The following is a 26661-nucleotide window of genomic DNA, read 5'->3' as shown; positions in this document are numbered from 1 at the left end:
GGGATGTTGGACGATTTTGAGCTGGGATAATGGGTGGTTATCCTCGAGTCATTGACCCACTGTCTAGCTTCCTCTTTTTGTTGCTCTCATTTGACGAAACAAGGGCTGGCGATCCGGCTCTGGGATCGAGCGACGCGGCACGTAATCTTCGAGTTGGCGGGGACGTAATATCCCAGACCCTCTCATCGAAACCGATTTCTTGTACCTCTCCTGACTTATTCAGTCTAATGAAGTGACCGGCAACCTGGTGTTTTCCTAACTCCCAAACTTCATCTTGCGACAAGCGACCAATAGCTGGCAGCGCTAGGGAGCGCCCAGCGCCCACATAAAGCCAATTCTTAAGTAGGTGGGCATTCAGAACCACTTCTGCGTTATTCTCCCTTTTGAAGGCTTGTTTAGGAACTCGAAACTGGCTAGGAATTGCCAGAATAAAAAAGCAGTGAGAAGAGAAATCTTCCTCGCCGCGCAGCGCACGTGCCTGTATCGGGCCAAATCGGCGGTAATGAGGGTTCTGAGGGTCCATGAACTGATAGAACAGGTCTAGGTCCTCGGAGGTTTGGAGCCATGGTGAGCCCAAGAACATGCATCCCACAACTAGGCAATACGCCTCGCGGTCGCGCCGCCAATGTGTTCCTGGGTCTTCGGGACGCGCTGCCAGGGCGTTGCGAAGGATGCCGACCGCATACTGCCGCTCAGCAACTTCGGTAGATGTTGCAAATGCTGAAACAGGCGTCGACAGGATGTGGTAGGAACTGAGGAACTCCCAGACAGTGTAATGTGCAAGGGTGACCCAGCAACTGGCCCCGTCATCGAAACTGTCACCATCAGTAACCCCTGGGTTCAAAAGTTCGTTCCTCACTGCTATGAGGCAGCCACAAAGATCTTGCAGGTATGCCCAATCGAAGGCATTGTCCTTGATGCCGTACAGGTCGAAGGAAACTGCCTCTAGTAACAGCTTTCCATTGATACCTCGACCATCCCATTGTGTTCTGGAGTCCCCATATACCCACAGAAGGATCCGTTTTATAAATGGCTGGTCGACCTCGGGGATGGCCTCGAATATTCTGATGTACGACTCGGTCAGGTCACGAGGAAGATCTTGCAAGACGGATGCGAGTTTTGTCTTGTCCCCAAGACGCTCAATGCTGTGCAGTTGACAGTCCACCCAGCGAAACCTGTTAATAGCGAGTCAGAAAGCTCAACCAGAGTAGACCAATGGGAGATAACATACATGCCGTTTGCTCCCGACACCAATGCCTCCTCGATTGCTTGGAAAGAGTTCTGCCATCGCCGAAGGCGCATGCTAGACTGAAACCTTGCACGAATGTGACGTTGAATATCGGAATCGACATACGGGTTTTTCATGGAGATGGATGATGATATGGCAGAAAAGAAGCGCTCGATGTCACCGTAGTGGCGACTCGTTGCAAGGATGCGGACCTTGTAGAATCGGGCGTCGAGAGATATTGTCGCAAGTAGACGTATTATCTCGTCCCTCGGCATGCTTTCATCAACTGCATCGACAATAATGAATAACCGTTCCAGTCGTGCCAGGGCAAGTTCAAGAATGTGTTGTAGCTCTGGGACGGTTGGCTCACAGCCTCTGTCATGGAGGCGTTTGAGCTCGACAGGAGCCCAGCCGAGTTGTCGAGAAACCTGGGCGACTACCCATCTCAGTAGTGGTATAGCCTCGTCTTGGGCGTTGTAGTAATGACAATAGTAATAAGCGTAAACGTATTTGGTGGCGCCTTCGCAAAGGAGCCTGATCTTTTCGATGGCAAAGGAGGCCAATACCGTCTTGCCAGCACCAGGTATTCCGTAAATCCAGAGCATTCGATAAGGAGATGTCGAGGACGTCCACAATTTCCATTCATCAGAGCGTGTCAGCCATGCGCATGTCTCTGGTTCGTGTTTACTGATGGCAGCATTGTGAAGCCGTGACGGATTCGTCTGCTCCAGCCAAGTCTGAATGCTACGACGCTCGGATTCTGGAGAAGGGACTGATCAGAGGGGACCCGAGGAAATCTGGAATAACGAGGAGGACCAACCAGTGACATTATTTTGAATCTCGTGCAGCGTTGTCTTGATGGCGCGCAACTCATGCCTGGAAGATGGCATTTGCGCATCAGAAACTGGGTGCTTGGGGGGTAAGCTGACTTAACTTACAGTACATCACCTGATACAATCAGGAGGAGGGTAGCCTTGTGCTGCGAGAGCTCAACCAGAGTCTTCCTAGCCTTTGATTGCTTCAAGGGCCAAGCGAGCTCTGCAATGGTAAGGCGGCGGCGGGGAAGGCCAACACCCGCATCGGTGGGAAGCAGAGTTTCCAGGTCGGAGAGACAACGATGGCAGTTGAGGAGAGCGGCGTTGTTTTCCAAAAATGATGGAGCTTTTGATTCGGCCAGAATGTCGATGATTGCCCTGAGGGATGATACCTCGCCATGGATCATGCGAATGTCGCTGGGCGCATCTTTGAGCCCGTCGATGCAAAACTTGCTGAGGCGGATGATGCGATCTGCCAGGCCAATGAAAGCCAAGACACTCGCCCCAATGGATAAAGGGTCTGCCATTTGGTATTTTTGCCAGGTGAATGACACGGACACATCCGACAACCGACGCGGGGGAGGCTCAATGGAATTTCGGGAGGCTCAATGGATGTGACTGCCGTGACTGCCTGCGCAAGAAGGCCCAATCATTCCTGCCTGACAAAGGCCCAAGGCCCACAGCAGTCGACTGGGCAGGGAGTAGGCAGCTGATTCGGCACACTACATTACCATTTCGATTCTGAAGAGGCCATTGTCACAGCCAGTTCCCTTTTCGCAGGCACGCCAATGTCGGGTTTTCTTCAGATTTGATGAGATGTTGGCATGTTGCAGTACCTATAACCAAACGATTACCCCTGAGGCCCCTTGTTGCTCCAGTAGCACCCAATCCTAACCCGACCCCATAAACTTAAACCACTATCTCGAAGAAAATTCCAGCTGTTTTGTTTCAGCACGACTCATGGAAAGATAAATTTGATATTCTTGTTGAGTTTTCTTTCATCGTCAACGGCAACTTCCAGAAGGTAAACAAACACCAACATGCCACTAAAGCGAAAAAAACCCTCAAAGCAAAATGCAACAACAGAAGCACCCAAGCAAGACGTAATCCTCCCCATGCGCGAGCCCTACATGACCCAGATCTTGGAAGAAACAAAACGCTACGAGTTTCGCAAATACAGAATGGCGGACACTGTCAAGAGGGCTTGGTTCTATCGAGTTACTCCAATTTCAGCAATTACTCATGTCGGGGAGATCGCTCCGTCAGTGACAAGGAGAGGGCTGTTGAAGAGGAAAAACCTGGAAAATGGAGACGAAACACCAGAGGTAACTCATGTCGAGGAGCAGGCGGAGGTGGACGAGCAAATCCGACAGGAGGAAAGTGGAGGATGGTGACCATGCTCAGGACCAACTTTTGCGAGCCACAGGTGACAGCGTGACTGTGAGAAAGGACAACTTAGAGAATGAAAGACTGGTTCTGGATATCCCAGCATGGAAATGGGGGCAATACGCAGATGAAATTTTGACGGTGTATGAACTGGAAACGCCAATCACGCTGCACAAGTTAGAGGAGAAAGATGGCTTCGCGGGGCCACCAAGAGGAATGGTTTATTTACCGGATATGATAAAGCAAGATGTCGATTGGGAAAACCAAAAGAAGGTTGGTTCACTGTGGGCCCAGAGGACTTGGAACTAGAGACCTGACTGACAAATTCTAGATTCTCGACAGGAGGGGTGGTTGTCGTGAGGTTATTGGTACATGATGATGCAATATGGTCTCTATCAAGAAATTGATATTATTTTCAGCGCAAGATCATCGCCATGTTTCTTCATTATCCCATTACTTTCCCCTTTCATGAGGCCATGCACGTAAGCATCACTGATTAAAGAAAAGCTGTTGTATGCGCCTGGGTCGCTCGCGAGCATCGCCATGTCATAGCTATACCTCATGGCCTGATAGTCGAAACAATCCGGCGCTTCCACGGCGCCCCGTTCGCCATGGTAAACCGAGTATTTTGCGGCTCGCTCCGGTCTTAAAATGAAGGGCACACTTTGGCCGTCCAGTAAAGAGACAACGTCACTGGTCTTGACTGCTGTTGCTGCAATGCCCATGTATCCTTTGGCAGTCAGGAAAAGAGACCGTCCTCGCATTGTAATAGCCATCAGCTCGACGTACGCTGGCCATTTATGTAACATTTCAGGCAAATGATACTGTTGATTCCGTAGTTGTGCCAGAAAGTCTTGGATGAAGCGAGGGTCTTGTGCAAAGTACGAGTTGCTGGGAGTATGGTCCCAATTTGCAACGAGTGAAATTGCCAAGGCCGTAACAAGATGTTCCGAAGTCGGCTTGTAAGAATCGTCATGGACGTGACGAGCCACTTCGGAGAGAAACTTATTCAAAGATACTCTGGCTTTGTGGACCGAATTGGTCAGTAACATTGGGGCGATATCAAGTGATATGGTTGCTGTGACCATGTCAAACGGTATGCCGACCATCACAAGGTGAGATGGATGTTCTTTGTTCGGGAGGAACTGAACCACATCATTGCCCCTGAGCGCTTCAAATGCAACGCCGTTTGCTCGTGAGTGTTGCAGTGGCTCGAAGCACAGATCTCCCGTCCAGTCCACCACCCATGACGGGATCTTGATACCGAAATGATCACCCGGCATATCCCGTTGACCGAACGCTGTCGCAAGCTGCAAAACATGGGTGACAATCCAGTACCTGGACGCCACAAGTTGAAGATCATGCGTATTGATCTGCATTAATTCAGCTGCGAAGTTCGTGAAGACGGTCTCGGTCGGCAAGGAATAATCAATGTTGCTGATTTGACTCAATTGCATCGTGACCTGGCGTGGGGACCAACGCTTGATGACACCATATAGGGCGTAAAGTCTGTCCCGAGGGTCGGCACAGAGAAACGATGCAAACTCGACAAGAGTGTCCAGCGGCAGCTGTTTCTTTGCTGCCACGCCAATGTTGCGCACTGCTGTTATGGTACGACCGCCATTGCGGACGCCTGTCATTGTCCGCATGGTTGTGCGATGATCTTGTGTGAATATCCCTTGGTCGCTCTCAAAGAGCTCAAACATGGCGAGGTGAAAGGTGTCCCAGTCGATCTTCCACCGTCCGCAGTGTATGGCCACACTTTTGGCCAGAACGACTTCTTGTACAATCCAACGACGGCGAAACCAAGGCCTCTCGAGGAAAAATGCAATTTCAGCCTTGTTTTCATCCAGGAAGTCTCCCACAAGCTGGTTGATCTCGAATCGTTTTCGCCAGGAGGTAGAATGCTGCTGGTCTTGAGAAGTTGACGAAAGTCTCCCCAGGTTCTCGAAAAAGCTCATGCATAACCGAGCATCATCAACAGCGGATTCGTCCCCGAGCCAAACTATTGTCGACGAAGCCTTCTTGTATATGTTGGGCATGTTGGACACTTGGCTGTTGCGCTCCGTGACATCGCTCTGGTTGATGCATACAGCATCCACCCAGAGAACCACGGGAACATCGCGCCGTCTTAGGTGCTTCAAGGCCGAGTGAAGATTTTGCGTAATGCGGATGACACCAAGTGACTCGGTGGGAGATGAAAAGCTGTTAGGAAGGACCTCGAGAGCCTCTGGAAAAACAGGGTCGCCCCAGGTGTACGACACGGCATGATAGTCGTGGTAGACGGGTATCCCCCAGTAGTCCCTGTAGCCCTTCTCAATCAGCCAGCAACGGAGAGAAGCATCGCTGTCTCGGGCCGGAAGGAGATGAAGGAGCCTGATGGTGTAATCGTGTTCTTGACATTTCGGTGTTAACGGGCGGTACTGGTAAATCTTGGAGATACCCGGATGCACCGGGTCCCATGCCCCCGGACCGCCTTTGAACATGGCCATCTCCGCGATAGCCTTTGTTGGTTTTCGGTGAACACGGCGAGCATTCAACCAAGAGCGGCAGCATGAGTGAGAGCTGAGTCGCAATGAGGTGGGTCATGTCTAGCTACCCCGCCTTTGACCTCGAAATATCTATGTCCTCGACCACCTCAATCATGCCAAATCTTTTATTTCCACCGTGTCTCATCCAAATTATCATATGACGAGATGCAAGCCCCATTCTGTAGAGACTGCTTTACCGGCACTCTCCGTGGAGACATCACTCCGGTCGGCACGGAGCAGACTGTCCACAACGTGCCTTCCTATGTCTCTCTTCCACCTGAAGGTGCCCGTTCCCTCGGCACCGTCGTAATAATCACCGACGCCTTGGGCTGGAAGCTGCGAAACACCCGCGTTCTTGCCGATGCATACGCACGGCGTGTGCCTTGCACAGTCGTTGTTCCCGACTTTCACAAAGGAACCTCACTCACCGAGAAGTTCCTCATCCTGGCAGACGCCCTCTCCACAGCCAACATCTTCACCAAAATCTGGACCTACGTCCGTGTTGTCCCCGAGCTCGTCAGGTTCCTCCTCTACAACCGATACGCCGTCGCTGCTCCCCGAGTCAATGCCTTTTTCCATTCCCTTCGACAAGAGCTTGGCCCGTCAGGCAAAATTGGCGTGGCTGGCTTCTGCTGGGGAGGGCTGTACACAATCCGCCTTACCCACATGTCCCCACCTCTGGTCAACTGCGCATTCACTGCCCACCCGTCCCTGATCTCCGTTCCGGCTGATATTGACAAGGTAAAGGATGACACACCGCTCAGCATCGCAAACGGAGATGACGACCAGTACCTAAGGCGTGCTAAGATGGAGACGGTGGTGAAAATGTTGCAGGATAGAGAAAGACACGAGGTGGTGGTGTATGAAGGTGCCAAGCACGGATTTGCCGTCAGGGGTGATATTGGGGATCCGAAGCAGAAGGAGAGGGGGCAGGGGAGCGAAGACCAGGCCGTGGGGTGGTTCAGGAGGTGGATGGCGTAGAGGGGACACAGGCGGGAATAGGTGTCTCATACTCAAACTCATTTTACCGGATGGTTTCCCGGCAGATTCGCATTTTTACAATAAACCATGGGTATGAGTCCGAATGCCAAGACCAGGTTCCCTCAAGCTAAATGCTGACAATCCCAGGTGGGGCTTCAGGGTCCATCTCAGGCAGCAATCTCTGTGTTCATGTTTTTCTCTTTCAACAATATCTCATCAACAATCCCTACACAATGAATCTCCTTGAATCGGACGAGATTCTGAAGCGCAACGATAAGATTACATCGTTTGTGCTTGTCAACCCGGATCGGGTCGACGACGACGATGTCGACATCTTTGTAGTCAAATCACCCGGCCCACCCCCATTCACACACCACAATGAGACCAAAGCATCCTCCCTGGACGAACCAGCAGAAAAATCTCAAGATGCAAACCTTGGATCTAAACCGAGCGCAACCATCCGCAGCATGACCCAACTCTGTGACACCTGCTACAACGCCCTGAACTATTTTGGCTATCACGCGAATCTTCATAAAACCAAAGGCGAAGAAGCGATGGAGGGACTTCCCGCGGCATGTTTGCTGCACAATGGCGCAAAGACCCTTCAAGACGGGGAAGATGGCCGCTGCCATCTCTGCGTCTTCCTCATGGCTAACCTGCGGGTCAAACGGCTGGCGATGGAGTCGATTGACGAATCCAATATCGAGATGTGTTGGCAGTCCGGCCCAGCCCCTAAACGACTGCACTTTGCACTGACCCACCGGGGACACCCAAGAGCTGCAAAAAACTACTGGAACATCTTGAAGCTTCAAATCTGGCCTTTCTCCGAGTTCGACAAGGCACTGTTTGGCATGACCGAGGGGAAGGGCATGGAACGACACCCGACTACGGAATCCGAGCAAACCCGGGATAATGCGCTAGAGTGGCTGAAACGATGTCAGACAAACGAAGATGGCAAGCACAACCAATGCAACAGCGCGGCTTCTAGAGATTGGTTGCCAACCAGACTTCTGGATGTGAAATCAGCAATTGAGACGTCAATGGTGAAGTTGGTGACGCCTTTGGACACCCCACGAGATTTCGAGCAAGAACGAGAGTACATCACACTCAGTCATTGCTGGGGGAAATGGGGGGCCAGTCAGTTACCTGTCTTGACAACAGGAAATATTGCAGAGAGACTTCGGGAAGGTGTTTCGATATCGCTATTGCCCAAGACATTTGCAGATGCTATCAAGGCGGCAAGCTGGTTCAAAGGTGAGGCAGACCTGCGGAACAAAGAATGGAATGTATGCTAACACGTTGCTTCTGAAAAGTCCGATGGCTCTGGATCGATTCACTGTGCATTCTCCAGGACAGCAAAGAGGACTGGCAACGAGAGTCCATCATGATGTACGACGTCTACAAGAATGCACTGCTCAACATCTCGGCAGACGATTCCCCTGACGGTCGTTTTGGCTGCTTTAGGAACAGAGATCCACTGGCTGTTTTGCCCATGAACATTTCCTTCAATGGGCAAGAAAGCTGGAAATTCTGGTTGACTCCGGACACACATGCTGTTTTTGACAGTATTACCAAGTCCTCCCTGGCGAAAAGAGGGTGGGTCTTTCAGGAGCGCCAGCTGTCTCGCAGAGTGTTACACTTCACCTCTCACGAGCTCATGTGGGAGTGTTGCGCGGAAGCCCCCTATTTCGCAAGCGAAACTTTCCCAGGAGGAACACCGTTCAAGTCGGTGTTTAACGGGAACCCCAAGTTCCAGACTAGGACCAAGCTCAACGTGGCGCCAGACACCTCACCCGAGTTGTATAAAGCCTGGAACACGATATACAAGGAATATTCTGGCAAGATCTTCAGTCACGTCCAGGACAGACTCGTGGCCTTGTCGGGCCTTGCGCAGGAATTTGAGGTCGCTCTGCCAGATGACACGTACCTTGCTGGGATATGGCGCTCCACAATTCCGCAGTCACTACTGTGGCAGTCCTCTGGGGATTCAAGTCCTGTGGGGTCGACGGGAAGCTACATCGCGCCGACTTGGTCCTGGCTATCAATCGCTGGGCCCGTCTCTCCGTCCGCTCTCGATTATAGCGGAAGCACATACTCCCTAGTCGACATTGTGGACGCGACAACCACACCGGTCTTTCCGGCAAAGCCCACCGCTTCTCTCAAGGATGCCTCCATCACAATGCGCTGCTTCATGCGTCCTGTCGAGGTTCGCCCGGATTACGAGAAGAAACCCTGGTACATGCTTGCTATGGGAGGTGGAAAAACCCATAAGCTGTCAATCAAAGAGGAGGATGGCACGGAAGCCTTTTGTGTTAGCAATTTCCATTCCGACGCCTTTGACTTTTCATTCGACATCGAGTGGGACCAGGACATGGAGAATGGACCGGATGTAGTGGCGGGGTATTTTGTGCCATTGATTATGAGGAAACCTACCGAGTACGAATCGCTGTGCATTCGTGGCCTCCTGGTTGAGCCTGTCGGTGACGGACCGAAGGCTACATACAAGCGTATCGGTCTCTTGACCGTGTATGGGTCTCACTGCCAGAGGGTCAAATACATGGCGACGCACAGTGACAAAAATGAAGCCGAGCAGAAATGGGATCAACTGTTGAAGTGCCTTCGGGCAACCCACGAAAGCTCAGAGAAGCTGAAGGACGATAAAGAAGAGGACTCTTCAGAATGCGAATCATCTGCGGAAAAGGAAGATTCTGAGGAACGAGTCCTTACCGAGAAGCTCGAAAGTTTGAAAGTTGGGGAAAGTGACGAGGATAGAGCTCAGATTGATCTTGGTTCAATTGATGCAACGGAAAGGCTGTACGCTCTTGATGGCGTGGTGGGCAGCGAGCTGCAGAGCATGTTTGAGAAGTTGTCTTTGAAGGAGATCAAGCTGATCTAGAGAGATTTCGGCGTCAGAGAAAGGTAATGGGAATCTGTGGAAGAATAGTTGGCGCATAGAATAGCTGCTTTTGTTTAGAGAACTCGAGCTTGCGAGGGTTAGGGTCTACCCAGATCTCGATGAGTCAGAGCTGCCAATTCCAGTGCTTTGATCATGAAAGGACCAACAAAGTTTCACCACTAACAATGGCCTGTCCATTCCAGCGATAGCGCCTTCTCCCAGGAAACGATTCCAAACAAACAGCAGGAGCTATCATCCCCTTACTGTCACATTTTGACTATCAACGTTCCTCCCATTTTCAACCACCGAGACACTTTCGGTACCGACATCAATCCAAGACACTGACCCAAGATCAAACAGCATGTGCAACCCTCCAAGACATCAATCAACCGCTTCCACATCCAGCTCTCCAGGGATAGGACCAGGAGTTGGGACCGGCACCATCACAGCGGCCGTTCGAGCCCTCATTCCTGCACATCCAGTCTGCACCGAAGCTCTCGCGGTCGCCAAATCCATCCTGCCAGCTTCCATCCTGTATCACAGTCTCAGAGTGTATTTCTACGCTACGGCCTTTATGCGTCTTTTTGAGGATCTCCTTCCACCAGACGCACATCATGCCCCTTCGATCCGATCGACCATGGCCAGCGAATATGACAATCCCACACCTAGTTGCACACCGCGAGCAGCACCCCATGTCTTGTTTGTAGCCTGCATCCTCCACGACATTGGCACTGCCTCGACCTATAACGACGTGCCAGAGAGATTCGAGGTTGTCTCGGCCGATGTTGCTGAAAACCTACTCCGAGCACACGGCATCCCCGAGAAGGAGGTCCGAGACGCGTGGCTCGCCATGTCGTTGCATACCTCTCCCGGGATCGCAGAGCGGCTGGGAGGGACGGTCCGAGCCCTTCGATTGGGCGTCCGGGCAGATTTTGGAAGCTACCCGCCGCCGCCGCCGCAATTAATCGACACCTGGGCTGATGTGATACGCTGGCAGTTACCAAGGCTCGAAATTGAGAAGGAACTGGGAGATACAGTCTGTGAACAGGGCATCCAGAATCCTCAGAAGGCTCCGGGAGGAAGCTGGCCGGGTGATCTAGTGAGGGCGAAGAGGGATAACCCAGACTGGGAAGGGGTGAATCGGGGATTCTGATGGTGGTGGTGGTGAGGCATTTACGCAACATCTGGGATGTGATCGGATATAGGTTCACAGCAATTTATGACTGAATCAATATCATGGTGCGGTATCATTCTCGAAGCTTGTGGACCAAGACAATCCGTACGACTTTCGAAGCCCTGTCTTGGTGTTCCATAACGGACTACCTATGACCACAGCCTCGCGCGCCCAAGAACTATCACCCACCACAAACCGCCTCTTCGTTGTCGATGCTACTACTACCTCCGGCAACACAACCTCAGATCACAAGACTTCCCCGCGTTACCGACTGGTCGGGTTCGGTGGGACATTACCGCTAGACCCTGATTCAGCACGAGTGAGTTTTGCCCCAGACACAATCCTGCTGATCACTTGTCCTGTGTGAGTTGTAATGAGTTTGGCCTGGCGGGTGGTGCAAGATAGTAGGGGTGGTAATACGCCATGGTCATCATTGTCCTGTTTCGGCCGTCGACCCGACATTCTCATGACATCGTCAAGTCGTCATTAATATATAACTTGGGCGTGGCTGTCTTGCCCCAAAGAACCATGCATTCATTAGCCCACCACCACAAGACTTTGCACTGCAGTCAACACGATGCATTCGCTACTATTTCTAGCATTCTTGCCTTTGGGGGTGCTCTCCTCACCCCGCACTACATTGGGGAATCTCGACTTCCCTGACCCTTCCGTCACGTTTGACCCAGCAACCTCCAAGTGGTACGCCTTTGCCACCTCCGGGAACACGAACAATGTCCAAGTGGCCTGGTCCCCTTCCTTTCCGTCCTTCACCTCCGCCGACGCAAGATGGACACTCCTCAACAAGATTGACCTCTTGCCCACCCCGGGCGACTGGGTGAACGACACGCTCCCGCTAATCTGGGCACCGGACGTCCACTTCATCCCCCAAACCAAAACCTACGTGATGTACTACTCGGGACGCCTCTCGGGCTCGCCATACCACTGCATCGGCGTGGCGGTCTCCAAAACCTCCATCTTGGGGCCTTACACCCCCCACCCTCACCCCTTTGCCTGCCCGGACCACGACGGCGGAGCGATTGACTCGTCTGGGTTTTTCGACGCCGAAACCAACAGGCGGTATGTAATCTACAAGGTTGACGGCAGCGCCAAAGGAAAGGGGGGGCCGTGCGGCAACGGGGACAAGCCTGGGTTTCCCACGCCGTTTGTACTCCAAGAGGTGGACATTAGCGATGGGTTCACGCCTGTTGGTCCGGCGACGACGGTGTTGGATAGGATACCCGAGCTTGATGGGCCGTTGATCGAGGCGCCGAATTTGGTCAAGACGAAGCGGGGGAGGTACGTTTTGTTTTATAGCTCGCATTGTTACAATACGGTTGATTATGATGTTAGGTATGCGGTGGCGGAGAATATCAAGGGGCCGTGGGTGAGGATGGGGGAGTTGATTGGGCGGGCGACGCAGGATTATGGGTTTGTGGCTCCGGGGGGGGCGAGTGCGGTTCAGGGGGGGGAGGGGGGGATGGTGTTTCATGCGGATTGCGAGGCGGGGAGGTGCATGTATGAGACTAGTTGGGGGGTTGGGGAGAAGGGGGAGGTGGTGTTGAGTGATGCGTGAGAGGTGCTTGTGGGTAAAGGTGTTGGGCTTCGTTGTGAATGCTTCCTTGTACGTTAAGCTTTTGGCGCTTGCTTTTATTCGTTGTTGTTTTATCACTTGGATAGTGTCTGATGTTGTAACCTACCAATTTCATGCTTCTTTTTGAAAATGATCATCGCCTAGAAAGACTATCTGCCCCCTGATTTCGTGTGAGGTCAATCGTACCCACTCTGCCAAGGAGGTTACCAACAGTAGGACATTGCACGACATAGATGATGATGATGATGATGATCAGGGAAATTATGTGATATCTGTGCTTAGGCAATCAGCTCTCAAGTCTGTGGCCATCAAATGACTTGATTTTTTCGTCATCTGCAGGCATGTCCTCCTCTGCTTCCGAAGAATTGGAGGGCAGCAGTTCTCTCAACTTGGTCCATATTTCGTCGTCTAGTCCAGGATTTCCTGTACGTTGCCGTCGGCCAGTTGCCAAAGAAACTGCGCAAGTTCTGACAGCTTATCGGGATGGTACATCTCCTGCCCCTGTGTATCTCCTGATTCCTCTTGTTGTAGCTGCAGCGTAAACAACCGTCGCAAGCCATCAGCAATTTCTGCGCTCGGAGGTGATGGGGTTTCGTCCGATGAATGTACATGCGTGAGCTATAGGAGCGAGGTGATGGCGCAGAATACTCATCCAGAAAGTGCTCAGCACAAGCGTCACCCGATGGCTGCGATCCAATGTCACTTGAGCGCCTCGTGCCATAAAGTTCTCGATGTCTAGCCCTCCTTTGTCGAACTCTTTCGGCGTAAAACAACTTCTCCGGCTCATCCATAGGGGGCAGCCTAAAATCCTCAATGCCCCGGCCCATGCGAGGGACATAGCTCCCGCACATCTTCATTTCTTCGTCAAACACCTGCTTCCGCACCACTTTGCTTTTGGCGTGTATTTCCGCCCTGAATTCAGAGGGCATATCTGCGTGGTCTCTATAGCCCGTGAACAGGAGCGATTCATCACCGGCCGGCACGATAATGATGCCATATTTCAGATCTGGCAGAGGGGAGCCACCGAGTGATATGACATACTTTACCTGGGACATGTATGCCCCGAGCTCCCCGAAGCCGTTGACAGCTGTGTGAGGGGGTAGATGAGACAGGAATTCAGCGTGATTGGGCTCGGACTTGGATGGGTGCTCGATGTCGTCCCATGCCAGCTGCGATAGGGCAGTGCCAGCCTCGCTGAGGAAGTCTTGTGAATTTGAAAGTAGCTTGTTCTTGTAGGGGTGAATGTCGAGATTCCGTTTCGTGACCTCTTTAAGTTCCTGCTGCAGATCTTCGTATTCCCGTTCACGTTTCCAGTTACCGGTGTACACTGTCGTTGCTAGTGTTGGCGCATTCTCAAGAACATCTGGTAGTTCTTGGAGAATTTCGTTGAACCTTTTCTGTCGTTCTTCTTGTCGCTTCAATACAGACTCGCTGTCGGGTATCTCACGAGCCCTTCTTCGAGACGAGGTTGTCCCAGGTCATGATACAATTCTCCCCGACAGATCGCTAGGAACCGCAGGTCGATTCCACTCATATCAAAACAATCACCACACTACTTCATACCATCTCTACCCTTGGGGCCTCCCCTGCAAACTTTAGCTTCACGACATGGCCAAACCTCGGTTAGAAATGCCAACGAGGCCCTGTTCTATCTCGTACCGCAAGACGCCGAGTCCCGAAAGATTGTCGAAGAAACCCCATCCTACCAAGGTCAATACAAGGGCATCGTCAGCCTGCAGGTCAAGGCTGGGAGCAAGTCCAACTTTGCTGGACGTATCTTGTCCATCGGCAGACTAAAGCAGCTGAGTGACATTGTGCTCTACCTTCGTGGGCTGCCCGACCAGCAATGCTCTTTTCAGCTTCACCCATCGGGAGAGCTGATGCTACAAGATGCAACTACAGGTTGTCACACCTGCCTCAGGTGTACGGATACCCGCGGAAACACAATCGACAAATACCGCTTACAAGGCGACCCTCGTCGTCGAATGTTATACCAATGGAGGGGAGCCTACCGATCATCATATGGCTTACATCGCTGATATCTTTCAAGTTTGTATGGAGTGACAATGTCCTGAAGAACGTTGATGCAGCCAGAAAGTCCCTTGCTACGGTTTCAGAGGCACATAGGAAGGGGGGAGGAACCCATTTCGAGACCCAGCGAACTCTAAATCCTACGATGATCAAGACCGAGCCCCAATGCGCCGGTTGTCCCCGTCGACCTGGACAAGAAGCCACTGCGCCAGATTCACACGTACAAGGTTCTTGGCGAGGGTGGTTTTGCTGAAGTCTCCATGGCCGTGGATCTTGCTTCGGGCATCCTGTATGCTGTGAAGGAATGCAAGAAGAGAACGAATAAAAGAACCTCAAGTGGAGGTTGAACAGCTTGCCAGACTCCGCCACGTAGGCTTGCACGCTTGTGACTCCTCTCGGCAATGCAACCCACCAGGTACGCTAACATGGAGTGTCTGCAGCCCAACAATGTCCAATTAGAGCATCACCAGGGATGGATCGAGGGCATGGCAGTCCAGATCTTTCTCCCCCTTTATGATGGCAGCTTGACGAAGCTTCTTCCAACACACCAGTGTGGAGGCAAGTTCCGTCCCAGCAACTCTCATGGCTGAGGCGCTTCATCGATCAGGTTCTGTCTGGTTTGGCTTTCATGCACGATAAGGGAATCATGCACCGCGACCTCAAGCCAGACAACATTCTCTACAAGAAATCCACGGCAACTGGATCTCCGCCTACCTTTGTCATCTCCGACTCTGGTCTTGCTACATCTGTGACGAACATCAGAGATGTCGGAGGCACCCTCGTTTGCCTCGGGCCCGAGGCAACACGGGATGGCATCATGACAAAGCCACCGACGTCTACGCCTTTGGTCTCATGCTTCTGGAGGTACTCGGACGGTACTGCCCCGACGAGGGAGATTTTGCCCACACCAAAACTGTCGTGTGGAGAAAGAAGCTGGAGACAAATGTCAAGCTCGAAAGTCAGAGAGAAAAGTGCAGGAAGTATCAAGATAGGGCGCCACTGCGGAATCCGTTCCTAGCCAACTTTGAGCCAAGACACGGCCGGGTGCAGTCTCTGAGTGATTTCAGAGTGCTGCAGCCATCTGTTGAAGGCATCCTATACGAGGACCTGAAAAAGAGGAGTGCCGCAGCGATGGCTCGCCTTGAACTCTTGAGGGAATATGAGCCCAAATTGCTGCCGAGGGATAAGATGGCGGTGAGGAATAAGCGTTAAGAGCTCTTGCGACAGTCTACAGACCGGATATTCTTTTGGGACCATGGAGAGTTTGGGGGTCTGTACCTTCTGAATATATTAACTATCAAATGATCGAGCTTTGCACTCCCAATGGGGGTTAATTCAAGACCGATGCCTCAAAGCAACAACAACCAGTAGCAATTAAGAGGTCGACTGATACAAAGGAGAATGGCCGGTAATAATGAGAAGCATGTTGATACGGCCAGCATCCATATGTCGTATCTTGAACGTGGATACAACTCAAAACCTGACATCAATCCCGATGCCACCATGCGCCCGATTCATATGCGCGTAGCAGTCAGCCCCCGTCCCAAACGTCTTCAAACAGTTCCAGCAAATATGAGCACCGCAGCCGCCACAAGTCATGTGGTCGCACCCGTCCGTCTTTTCCATGGCAGTCTTGCACTTGGGACAATCCTTGATCCCCAAGCGCTGCTTGGCTTCCTTCAGGGCTATGTCCCCGCCAGACGAAACAAACTTGTGATCGGCACAAGTCATGCCCTGGTGTGATTCAAAACAGGTGGTACATACTGGGGTGAGGCAGTTGGGACAGGTAAAGGTGCCAGTGGCGGCGCGGTAGATTTGTCGGCAGTCCGGGGTTGGGCAGTGGCGGAGGGCGTCGGGCCGGTGCGAGACGTAAGACTGGAAGGACGCTTGGAGCATGTCTTCGAATAGCTGGGATGATAGATGGTCTTGGAGAAAGTTGAGGGAAAGGGGTTGCTGGCATTTGGACGAGCTTCCTTCGCATTGAAGGATGAAGTTGGTTTTGTTGCAAGAGGTCGCAGAGGTGCAGAGGGATTCGAAGCAGTCAGTGCAGTAGGTGTGGTTGCAGGGGGTGGTGAGCGGATTTTCGGGTTCCATCCAGCAGATCGAGCAGTCTTCAGTCATGGATGGTTTGGCGGTGCTACTCTCGGTGAATTCATCCTGCGCTTTGACCATGTCCATGGCGAGCTTGATGTCTTCTGTTGATCCCGTCACTACGATCTGCTTGGGCTCTGAGACAACATTCAAGGTGGCCTTGCGGCCGAGAATCTCGGCGATGGACTTGAAACCACCTCGTAAAGCCCAGGCAAACTGGCTTGCGTCCAGCTTGATGATGTTGGCGGTTGACGAGTCCTGCTGGGCGATTTCTGCAAGTTCTGGTTCGGCTTCTTTGCATTTGTCTTCCGACCCGAAGAGATATACCCGCAATAGTTTCTTGTTGCGAATGACTACGATGCCGAAAAGCTGCTCAAGCTCCTTTATTTTCTGAAAGACCTCGCCGTTGACGGTGAAAGCAGGGGACCAGATTGGTTTGCCTTTGTCGGTGGCAAGACGTCCTTCCAATATCTGCTCCAAGGTACGCTTTGCTTCCGCAACTGCCTTGTTATCTTCACCTTCAAACTTCAAGGCGCGTGAAGAAGAGAACTTGGCAGGCTCATAGGCAGCCAGATACACCTTTTTTGCTTGCCACATAGGGCTCTGTTCCTTGATGATGGGTTTGATGGCTTGATATATGCGTTCTTGGACCTTGAATCGTGCTGAATAGATAGCCTGGACGGTGAGCTTGCCCTTCTTGTGGAATGGAAGCTCCCATCCGTTCAGCATCGAGGCCGCTTTGGCAGCATCGCCGTCGTCCTGGAAGCGAGCCTTCACCTTCGCACGCTTTCCACCAAACACGGCGTCCTCCCACCATTCAAGTGGTCCAACCTCCATCAACTTCGACTTGACAAAAGCATTCGCCACATCGGCATTGTATCTAAAGCTCGGGGTTCCAGTCTCCACGTTTCTAGGCGACATGTTTGCCGGGATGGACTTCGTAACATCGTCTTCGGTGGCTTCAGCAGGGACTTCGGTGAGCATAACTGTCGTCCATCCTTTGCTTTTCTTGGGTGCGTGGCTCGTTACAGTCATGTTGAGAACCTTGTACCTCCCACTCGTGTACTTTTGGTGGATTGTCTCGGCCAAACCGTGCGATGTGAAATTCAGCCAGACCGTCTTGAAAGGGCGGTACCAGGAGCAGAGCACCTTTTTACACTCGACTCTGTGCATCCCAGATCCCCCCGGCATAGGCGCGTTGATTTGGATCACTTTGATGTCGTTTCCAAGGGATCTTTGGCAGTCTTCTACAGCGCTCATGAGCCGTCTCGCAAAGGCGGGATCCTCCACGCGGACATCAGCGATACGATGGGTTGGATCAGGGCTCGGTACGAAGCGTATTTCATCAGGGGAGACGGCGAATCCGAGCTGGCGGAGAGCTTGGAAGATTTGACCCAGGGTACTCGTTTCCGGCAGCTGACTGATGCGGACCGCGGAGAAGTCTGACTGGAGAGATGCCTTCAAGACGGCGGCGCCGTGTCCGAACTGTATGACAGCTCCACCAAGCTGGCGCATCCAGTCATCGGGTCTGTCTTCAGGTTCATCCTTCAGATTATTAGCTGATTTTCCCGGCATATAAAGTACATCATTGTTACCTTCTCTGGACCAACTGTGTCATCAGTTAAAGACTCTTTGGTATCCACCACAGGTGGTGGTCTGTGAGATTCAGGGTGAGCAAAGGAGCAAGTGTCCCCCTTCAAACAGGCTCCTTTCAGGTAGAAGTGGCAAGTGATCTTGGATGTTGGAGCTTTGTCATCTTGATCGGCAGTGGAAGTTGATCCGGCACAAGCCACCTTGACAAACACTGGATCATGGAAAAATGAGCAGGTGCTCCCATTCCGACAGCGTCCTTGGGTAAAGAATACACAGGGCTTCTTCGCTGCCTGCGGGCCAGCTGGGCGCAAGGGGAGCTGGGTTGTTTGTCGAGGCATGTTCACACTCAAGGATATCTCGAGACTCTTGGGCAACGGAGATGGGCTCACGGGTTAGCAGTGGCAGGGGAAAAAATGAAGAGAGTGCGGGGTATGTCGTGTAAAAAGCATACCCTTTAGGTAGCAGCACTGAGGCCCATCAAGCTCCTTCTGACTCGTGGATAGCTGCATATGCGGCACGCTTCATCTTTTCAGCAAACAGCGAATCGAGTTCCTCCAAGTACCCGAGGACCTTGATCATTGGTTAGTCAACAGGCAAGAAAAATGACACTTTACCTGATATCCAAATTCTGGTTGCTAAGACGTTGAAGGAATGACTGGGAAGACGGGTGAACGATCCATTTGATCAAACATTCTCTGGTACAGCTTCCCAGCCTTCCTTTTCCACCTCACCTCGATGGCTCAGCTTAGGGAAATTTAACATGAAAGGTATATAGAGACTCCAGGTCAAACGATTGATTGGTCCGGGCAACTCGAACAGGCGTCCAGCCGCAAGCGTGGCACGTGCTTTCAGGTCGCCTGCCTCGTTCTCAACTCAACTCCGTTCAGAACATTCACTGTTGAGCTCATCAAAAGCCAAGTCAACTTCACCTTCAGCTCTTCCACCACCGTTTCCATTTCCTCCAGTTTAGAGACCGTAACATTTGTAAACCCAAGGCACCATGGACACTGGACCCGATGTCCGATCCTCTCTTTCTAGACCAGGTGTGTGAAAGACTTCTGTCTCAAGCTTCAAAGACCCACGCAGAGAGTAGGCAACAGTCAGAGGCCAAAACTTGACAAGAATTCGCTTGATTTTGCGCTCGAACGAGAAATGGGACATTCGCACATGATACAGTTGGTAGAACAGTTGACCCAACAGGCCAACGAAAAGCTCGAGATTGCTTTACACGACTCACCCACCCAAAACGATTCCGAAACATTCACCAAAGTCTTTCTCAAATCTCTGGAAGGGAGGCTACGTTGTCATATCGGAAGCTCGATCCAGCGGGCGTTACGGTCAGTCCCTGGCATCCTTACTACTCCACTTCCGTGGCCGACGCACAAAGCAGGAATAAACCAGTCCGAGCTAGATGAATCCTTTCCAACCGGATTTACTCATTCTGATGGTGCAAGACCACGTTACCAGATAGGTAACCTCACCCAGGATGCTTTGGGAGAATCACTGCGCTACAGTATTGGCAAGGCCTATGAGTCTGTAGCGAGTGAAACTGCTCGACAAACCGTGAACTCAACAATCGAGACCAAAGAGACACAGCCAGTGCAAGTTTCGAATGACACCAAGCCACACGAATTTGAGCCCTTCGTCGAGAACACGTGGAATTATGCCTCGAGATCTCATGACGAGAAGGAGTGCTAACACACTTATTTGCAATTCGCAGCCGATGCCATCCGTAACTACGAGTACATTTCCAGCAAGAAGACAATCATTGGTGGAGTGTAATCCATATCTCCCGACGGGTTGGCAAAGATGAACACACTGAGGAATCAATTCGAAAACGAATTTGGCTATGACCTCGGTCATAATTCCTCGGACTGGAAGTCGATGGAGGAAGATCAATCCAACCGCAAAGACAGCACATTCCGGAGGTTGTTGGTGAGGCTAGTAGGCAAAGTCTTGCCTGTTAGAGTGACATACACCGAAGCTGAACGACGCCGAAAGTGGGTCGACTGTGTTTCCAAAAGACCACCCAAAGAAGTCTCGTTCTTGGTCGATTCTCTCGTGTGTTTCATCTTGGCGCTTTGTGGAGGGGCGCTTGTTATCGTTTCGATTGTCATCATGGTTCTCTTTCCCGGGATCTTGCGTTGTCTCATTGTCACGGGGGTTTCGGTTCTCATATTTGCCGTCGTGGTGGGTTTTTCGAAGCAAACTTCCAATGTCACGGCGCTGGGGGCCACAGCTACCTATTCAGCTGTTCTTGTGGTGTTTCTGGGGTTGAGCATGAAATCTGAAGGTGGTGGTATCGCAAGGGGGGCATCCTCGTCTTGAAAATGGTGTTGTTTGTATGGTGCTTTGTCAACTTCTCACATTACATTCATTTCGTTTCTCGACGCATAGCCTCGATGGATCAACAACCTACTAGCTTTCAGCTCCTTCAATTTTTCATGCCAACTCAGCGTGCTACAAGATCCTTTCAACATGAAGCAGGAGAGGTGGGGTTACACCATCCTGGCTAAATGGGGGTTGGTGCGTGTTGTGCTGCGTGGGGACAGCTTCCAAGTGGGGGCTTTGCCTATCCCTGTCTAGGCCGCATCTCGTATCTCGTATAACCCGTACTTCGCATTGCAGGAGAGAGACCAACAAGGTACATAGTTGTACGGCATCAAGCAGCGCTTGTTTAATTTCTCTCCTAGTTGCTCCCTTGTCTGATGACGTTGTCATGGAAAAGTTCCAGTCAATTCCTCCCTATCTGAAGCCATTGACTTGTTTGCCAAGCATCCCGGCATCCTCGGGAATACCAACGTGATGTTCTACAAATATCCAGATAATGCACCTTGACTGAGTTGCTGTTTCCTCTTCAGGCAGCTCGACAACTTGCAGCAACCGTGAGCCGCAATGGGAATTCTAAAATATTTGGCAGTGGCTGGCCTTGTAGCATCCACATCCAGTTCGAGCCTTCCGGATGTCTGCACCACGGCTTTTGTTGAATCGTCTCTTCCGGCACCAGACTTCTTCCCAGGACTCGAACTAATCGCCGGTTCTGTCACAGCCCAGCCTGTCACCAACTTCACTGCTCCACCAGACAGCACCCATCCTGGCGCCACCGGTCGCGACTTTTGCAACGTCACTTTCGCCTACCGTCATGTCGGCCGCCCTACTGACCGAGTCAATCTCTGGCTCTACCTTCCAAGTCCCGCCCAGTTCAAGAAGCGTTTCCTGGCTACAGGAGGAGGAGGGCTGTCCATGACTTTGGGCGCACGAGGACTCGCAACTGGTCTCAGCTATGGCGCTGTCTCCATCACGACCGATGCCGGCTTCGGCGGTTTCGACTCCGACCTCAGCCGTGTTATCCTCTACGGCAACGGCGCCATGAACTACGATGCCCTCATCGCCTACTCCTACAGGGCAATGCACGAGATGACTGTTCTCGGCAAGGAGCTTACCCGCAAGTTTTACAACGCCTCCAACTCGACCAAGATTTACTCCTACTTCCATGGCTGCTCCGAAGGTGGGCGTGAAGGCATGTCTCAAGTCCAAAAATACGGCACGACCTTTGACGGAATTTCCGTTGGTTCTCCTGCGTTCCGTCATCCCATCTTCCACTACCACGGCCCTCTTTCTCAGCGCAAGCTCAACTACTTTCCCTCTGTTTGCGAGCTATCACGTATTACCGCCGATGCTATTGCCTTCTGCGACCCCCTCGACGGCAAAACCGACGGCGTAGTCGCACGCACCGATCTCTGCTTCGCCCGCTTTAATGCCTCGTCCTCGATTGGAAACCCCTATAACTGCTCCGCTGTTCCCCAGCTTGGCCAGCCACCCATCGCCGGCACTGTTTCCGCCAAAGCCGCCGCCGTGGCAGCCGAGACCTGGCGCGGCATGTACGACTCCAACAACAAGCTCATCCACCCATTCTTCGCTCCCTCAGTGGAGTTTGGTGACTCTGTCACAATCCTCAACCCCGCCACGAACCAACTCGAGCCGTTCCCCAACCCTCTCTCCCCGGCGGTGGTCAATTTGCTGATCAAGGAAGTCTACTCTCCTACCTTGCCGCTGGATGAAGTCAGCCCTGATATTGTCCGCGAGTGGGTCAACGATTCAATGGCCAAGTACCTTTCTGGCATCTATACTCTCTGGCCGGATCTCACGCCGTTCAAGTCCAACGGTGGAAAGATGATATTCTGGCATGGGGAGGCTGATGCTGCGATTCCGGCGGTTTCATCAACCATGTATCAAGACAAGGTCAGGAAGACGATGTACCCTGGTTTGGGCGTGCAGCAAGGTTACGCCGAGATGTCGAAATGGAACAAGCTGTTTTTGGTGCCTGGAGGTGGGCACTGCGATCCTGGGACGGTGGATCCTCTGGGGGTGTTTAAGCCCAACAGCGCGGCGTGGCCAACAGAGGTTCTGAAGAGTTTGATGGAGTGGGTGGAGGAGGGGAAGGATTTTGAGAGACTGGAGGGGATTGTGCAGGGTGGTGAGAAGAAGGGAGAGAAGGAGGGGATTTGCGGGTTTCCTCTGAGACCTGTTTGGGCCGGCAACAATGGAAGTGATGGTAAGGGCAGGGGGAAAGGAAAGGGGAAGGGTAAGGGGCAACAGCAAAGTGAGGACGAAGAGGAGTTGCAGTGTGTCTTTGACCAGCAGAGCTTTGAGTTCTTTACTCCTAAGCTGGACAGTTTTTTGGTGGATGCATATTAGTTTCTTTTGTTGGGCCCGCCGAACGGGATCAGGGGTCTGTTTCTTTTCTCTTGGTCAGATCGGACATTGGGTAGACGGCTTCTTTCTTGAAATTCTTTCTTCATTTCTCGGTGCATCTACCTCACCATGTACATTCAGCTAGACAACAATCGGCCAAACAAAAAAAACATATGGCCTGATTTATGTCTCCGATATAAGACGCGATCATTAATCGAGATGATTCTCTCGGTGCCGTGTCTCATTGTCCAGAGAGACAATGCAAAAAGAAGTTGGGACTCGGATACCGGGAGTCGAACCCGGGGCTGTTGAGAGAATAGACACTTCTGAGAAGTGAGAGTCAACTATGTTACCGCTACACCATACCCGATGAGGATGGTTCCGATTGGATTGATGACTTTGTGAGCGGATTTTGGGGTTGTGTCGGAGAAAAGTGTGTCCCTGTCACCCTGTGTCGTGCTGTATTGTGTGCGTGTGGTTTGTTTGCCCTAGGGAAAACTTTTTGGGGTGGTGGGGACCAGAAGTGGGCACCGAGCGGGCCCTGGATGGGCTTCTTCAGTCCAGCTGCATTGCATTGCATTGCATTGCCGGACCGTAACGTTGATGCAGGCGGTGTCTTGGAGGAGACAGCTGTTGGGGTGTGGAAAAGGCGACGAGATGTCTGTTGGCTGAAGTGACTGTCACAGTGTCAAGTTTGTCCGGACTCCGAACAAATGAAGGGGGGCACCGCCCACACGCACCTCACTCAGACTGCCAACAATTGACTGCATCATCCTGCTCGCTCTCGATCGATCAAACTGTTTTTGGTTCCCTTCCATTACCGTCACATTTTTTTCGTCATGGGTAGGTGGTGGACGACCCTGAATTCGGGGTCTAGGGAGGGTTTAATCGACATGATAGAGTCCGTGCTCACTCACAAAATCACCGAGTACTCGGTTGAGACACGGCAGGGTGATTTGCCTATGGTAAAGGTACTTTGGTATATGTGGTCTGGAAAACTGGCTGCATTTTGGGGGCTTACGTTGTCTCATACACACGTGATTGGGGCCAAGGTATATGAGGGAGGCTCTACATCATCTCATCATCCCATCATCCGATGTGAGTCAAGGGCCATCAAGGTTGTATTGACAACACGTTCCACGTCACATACCGGGCAACTCTCGGCCGGACACACAAAGAGAGTAGGTGATTCAACGACATTTCGCCTCAACAGAGGGATTCGGGAATAATGTGATGGTTGATGAAGGGAAGCTCAAACTCCGATTGGGAGGGGCGTAATCATCACCGCACAACACAAGTCATCGCCGTCCTGATTCACGAGCCGTCAGATGATCGGCGCACCCACCTCTGTGCGTTTTTGATGTAAAATCATGGCAGACCCAGCTGAGCGATTGTGGCACAACGCCCGAAGATTCCACCGGAATGGTCGCCGACGATGTGGGTCGGCTGCCGTGTGTGACGCCGGAGAAACCATCTCCGGGCTGGGCCGAGAGTACAGTGTCAGCAAGAGAAACTCCGACGTGCATTCCTGAGCCTCCAATGTATGGTTTACTAGATTCCGGCAAGTTCCGCCAACTCCATAATACCACACCGTCATCATCATCATCATCATCACCGTCACACACTCTCATGTCGGCATATGGCGAGGGAGGATCATACCAGATAGGAAGGAGGGAGTCGGATCAGGAAGCCCTGTGGTGGAGAGGCAATGAAAGGGATCCAGGGTGGTGTCCAGGTTGGTGGTACAAATAGTGCTGGGTGCTGCCTTTTCTTTCATAGAGGGAATATCAACCGTCCTTTCTTGACCAAGTTGTTATTCTTGCTTGTCTAGTGACCTCACACATACATCTCCACAATGGAAGACAGGACAGTAGTTGTTTACGGGGAGAAGGACTGGAAGAAGGATGAGATCATCGAGACCAGGATAGACCTCTCCTATCCAGTATCGCCAACAGATTCAGACCTCTCCTCTCTCCCCTCCCCATTGAAAGAGAAAGCAGACCTCGAAGCCCAGACCACACCAGAAGAGGAATCATTACGAAAGCGCCTCGGCTTCATCCGGTACACAGCCCTCAACGTCTACCGCCGCCTATTCACCCTCGCCTTCATCGGCAACATCATTCCTCTGATCATCTACCTTGTCAGAGGTGCCGAGCCTCTCGACTTGGTCAATGCCTCAGCCATCAACCTCGCCGTATGTGGCCTCTGCCGGCAACCGCTCGTCCTCAACCTACTCTACCTCATCTTTGGTTCTGTCCCGCGTTCAGCCCCGACAACAATCAAACGCCTCGCCTGCCGCATTTTTCACCTCGGCGGTGTCCACAGCGGCACTGGCGTCGCTTCCCTCATCTGGTACATCGGATTCGCGGTCACCTACACCTATCAATTCAACCCCGCCACCGCCAACCCTATAAGCATTGCCGTCCTAGCCCTGATCTACTCCGTCTTCGCCCTCCTCCTCTCCATCATCGTGGTGGCCCACCCCACCATCCGGAGAAAACACCACGACGTCTTCGAGCTAGTCCACCGCTTCGCCAATTGGGGAATTCTCGCCCTCTTTTGGGTGGTAATCTCCCTCCTCGGCACACAAGAACCGTCCCTAGAAAAATTCCTCCTCAACCTCCCGGCCTTTTGGATCTTGATCCTTTTGACAGCAGCCACAATCCACCCCTGGTTGCTCCTCCGCAAAGTAACCGTCACTCCTGAACCCCTTTCCCCCCACGCCATCAGACTTCACTTTGATCACACCACCGTCAAGTTTGGTCAAGGCATCCAAGTCGCCAAGCACCCTCTCAAAGACTGGCATTCCTTCGCTTGCTTCCCCGACCGCTTCGACAATGTCAAGGACACCGCCTTGGAAAACACAAAGTTCAGCTGCATCGTCTCGCGGGTGGGCGACTGGACCAAAGACACCATTGTCGCTCAACCAACCAAGCTGTGGAAGAGGGGTGTACCGACGTACGGATTCGGCTATGTCTTTCGCATGTTCAGCCGCATCATCGTTGTCACAACCGGCAGCGGGATCGGGCCGTGCCTGTCCTTTTTGGCGGATGAGAACAGGCCTAGTATGAGGGTGTTGTGGCAGACGAGGAGTCCGCTCAAGACATATGGGCAGAGGACGCTGGATTTGGTCAGCAGGATGGACCAGAACCCCGTGATTATCGATACGAGCGAGAAGGGGAAGAGGGAGGAGATGCTGCCGCAGGTGCTGAGGTTGATCAAGGAGTTTGACGCCGAGGCGGTTTGCGTGATTAGCAACCCGGCGGTGACGAAGGAGGTGGTGTTTGGGTTGGAGATGAGGGGGGTTTTGGCGTATGGGCCTATTTTTGACAGTTAATTTGGCGGTTGGAGTTTTCGGTTGGCTGGTTCTTGTGCATATTTTGGTTTTGGATTTTGGGATTGGAAATTGTAGTTATTGGCCTTGTCATTATGGGTTGCTTGTCTGGGATGGCGTCTGGAGAAGGAGGCATGATCTTGTTGGGAGGACAGGGTATTGTTTATTTTTGAAGCGTTTCGGCAGGAAGATAAATTCAGCTTCTGGAATTACTTTAAAGCTTCGCAGTCCTAACCAAGTGCAGAGTGCTGAGAGGGGAGAAGCTATGCCTCTGCTGGGATCTTATCTCCGATAAGGCGTGATTGCGGGGATGAC

General features: G+C 52.1%; 14 protein-coding genes and 1 non-coding gene across 15 annotated transcripts; 10 read left to right on the top strand and 5 right to left on the bottom strand.

Moving 5' to 3' along the window:
• Window positions 1-37: 37 nt before the first annotated feature.
• QC762_101100 (uncharacterized protein) lies at window positions 38-2632 on the bottom strand (the record flags this gene model as incomplete). The annotated part of the gene is made up of 4 exons (XM_062884488.1): window positions 2167-2632; window positions 2049-2104; window positions 1232-1988; window positions 38-1175 (listed from the first exon to the last, which is right to left on the bottom strand). Exons 1-4 carry the CDS (start codon window positions 2568-2570, stop codon window positions 38-40), a joined length of 2355 nt encoding a protein of 784 aa, XP_062747320.1. The 5' UTR covers window positions 2571-2632.
• A 526-nt stretch (window positions 2633-3158) lies between these two features.
• On the top strand, window positions 3159-3738 carry QC762_101093 (uncharacterized protein; the record flags this gene model as incomplete). Its single annotated transcript, XM_062884487.1, has 2 exons — window positions 3159-3321; window positions 3470-3738. The coding sequence occupies 2 exons, from the start codon at window positions 3159-3161 to the stop codon at window positions 3736-3738; spliced, it is 432 nt and encodes a 143-aa protein (XP_062747319.1).
• An 86-nt stretch (window positions 3739-3824) lies between these two features.
• On the bottom strand, window positions 3825-5921 carry QC762_101090 (uncharacterized protein; the record flags this gene model as incomplete). The annotated part of the gene is made up of 1 exon (XM_062884486.1): window positions 3825-5921. The coding sequence occupies one exon, from the start codon at window positions 5919-5921 to the stop codon at window positions 3825-3827; it is 2097 nt and encodes a 698-aa protein (XP_062747318.1).
• Window positions 5922-6125: 204 nt separating this feature from the next.
• On the top strand, window positions 6126-6941 carry QC762_101080 (uncharacterized protein; the record flags this gene model as incomplete). The annotated part of the gene is made up of 1 exon (XM_062884485.1): window positions 6126-6941. The coding sequence occupies one exon, from the start codon at window positions 6126-6128 to the stop codon at window positions 6939-6941; it is 816 nt and encodes a 271-aa protein (XP_062747317.1).
• Window positions 6942-7072: 131 nt separating this feature from the next.
• QC762_101070 (uncharacterized protein) lies at window positions 7073-9837 on the top strand (the record flags this gene model as incomplete). The annotated part of the gene is made up of 2 exons (XM_062884484.1): window positions 7073-8195; window positions 8255-9837. The coding sequence occupies 2 exons, from the start codon at window positions 7073-7075 to the stop codon at window positions 9835-9837; spliced, it is 2706 nt and encodes a 901-aa protein (XP_062747316.1).
• Window positions 9838-10198: 361 nt separating this feature from the next.
• Window positions 10199-10990, top strand: QC762_101060 (uncharacterized protein; the record flags this gene model as incomplete). Its single annotated transcript, XM_062884483.1, has 1 exon — window positions 10199-10990. One exon carries the CDS (start codon window positions 10199-10201, stop codon window positions 10988-10990), a length of 792 nt encoding a protein of 263 aa, XP_062747315.1.
• A 598-nt stretch (window positions 10991-11588) lies between these two features.
• On the top strand, window positions 11589-12584 carry QC762_101050 (uncharacterized protein; the record flags this gene model as incomplete). The annotated part of the gene is made up of 1 exon (XM_062884482.1): window positions 11589-12584. The coding sequence occupies one exon, from the start codon at window positions 11589-11591 to the stop codon at window positions 12582-12584; it is 996 nt and encodes a 331-aa protein (XP_062747314.1).
• Window positions 12585-12931: 347 nt separating this feature from the next.
• Window positions 12932-14084, bottom strand: QC762_101045 (uncharacterized protein; the record flags this gene model as incomplete). Its single annotated transcript, XM_062884481.1, is given in 2 exon segments — window positions 12932-14033; window positions 14050-14084. 2 exon segments carry the CDS (start codon window positions 14082-14084, stop codon window positions 12932-12934), a joined length of 1137 nt encoding a protein of 378 aa, XP_062747313.1.
• Window positions 14085-14210: 126 nt separating this feature from the next.
• Window positions 14211-14641, top strand: QC762_0026950 (uncharacterized protein; the record flags this gene model as incomplete). Its single annotated transcript, XM_062883166.1, is given in 2 exon segments — window positions 14211-14224; window positions 14230-14641. Coding segments are annotated over 2 exon segments (426 nt in total).
• A 638-nt stretch (window positions 14642-15279) lies between these two features.
• Window positions 15280-15845, top strand: QC762_0026940 (uncharacterized protein; the record flags this gene model as incomplete). The annotated part of the gene is made up of 2 exons (XM_062883165.1): window positions 15280-15497; window positions 15560-15845. The coding sequence occupies 2 exons, from the start codon at window positions 15280-15282 to the stop codon at window positions 15843-15845; spliced, it is 504 nt and encodes a 167-aa protein (XP_062747311.1).
• Window positions 15846-15867: 22 nt separating this feature from the next.
• QC762_101040 (uncharacterized protein) lies at window positions 15868-19077 on the bottom strand. The gene is made up of 2 exons (XM_062884480.1): window positions 18320-19077; window positions 15868-18269 (listed from the first exon to the last, which is right to left on the bottom strand). The coding sequence occupies exons 1-2, from the start codon at window positions 18653-18655 to the stop codon at window positions 16107-16109; spliced, it is 2499 nt and encodes an 832-aa protein (XP_062747310.1). The 5' UTR covers window positions 18656-19077; the 3' UTR covers window positions 15868-16106.
• Window positions 19078-19317: 240 nt separating this feature from the next.
• On the top strand, window positions 19318-20015 carry QC762_100010 (uncharacterized protein; the record flags this gene model as incomplete). Its single annotated transcript, XM_062884369.1, has 2 exons — window positions 19318-19360; window positions 19411-20015. 2 exons carry the CDS (start codon window positions 19318-19320, stop codon window positions 20013-20015), a joined length of 648 nt encoding a protein of 215 aa, XP_062747309.1.
• Window positions 20016-21212: 1197 nt separating this feature from the next.
• QC762_100020 (uncharacterized protein) lies at window positions 21213-23015 on the top strand (the record flags this gene model as incomplete). Its single annotated transcript, XM_062884370.1, has 1 exon — window positions 21213-23015. The coding sequence occupies one exon, from the start codon at window positions 21213-21215 to the stop codon at window positions 23013-23015; it is 1803 nt and encodes a 600-aa protein (XP_062747308.1).
• A 275-nt stretch (window positions 23016-23290) lies between these two features.
• QC762_0026900 lies at window positions 23291-23382 on the bottom strand. Its single transcript has one exon. It is a non-coding gene; the product is annotated as a tRNA-Glu (tRNA).
• A 1485-nt stretch (window positions 23383-24867) lies between these two features.
• On the top strand, window positions 24868-26349 carry QC762_100030 (uncharacterized protein; the record flags this gene model as incomplete). The annotated part of the gene is made up of 1 exon (XM_062884371.1): window positions 24868-26349. The coding sequence occupies one exon, from the start codon at window positions 24868-24870 to the stop codon at window positions 26347-26349; it is 1482 nt and encodes a 493-aa protein (XP_062747307.1).
• Window positions 26350-26661: the final 312 nt, after the last annotated feature.

Source organism: Podospora pseudocomata (assembly GCF_035222375.1).
Source record: "Podospora pseudocomata strain CBS 415.72m chromosome 1 map unlocalized CBS415.72m_1.2, whole genome shotgun sequence".
NCBI lineage: Eukaryota > Fungi > Ascomycota > Sordariomycetes > Sordariales > Podosporaceae > Podospora > Podospora pseudocomata.
The sequence above is the reverse complement of the archived record's forward strand: the minus strand, read 5'-3'. Positions and strand labels throughout refer to the sequence as shown.

Coding starts and splice junctions, on each gene's coding strand:
- QC762_101040 (XM_062884480.1), bottom strand. CDS start 18,655: ATGCCTCGACAAACAACCCAGCTCCCCTTGCGCCCAGCTGGCCCGCAG. Junction 18,270..18,319: donor ACACAGTTGGTCCAGAGAAG/GTAACAATGATG, acceptor AATAATCTGAAG/GATGAACCTGAAGACAGACC.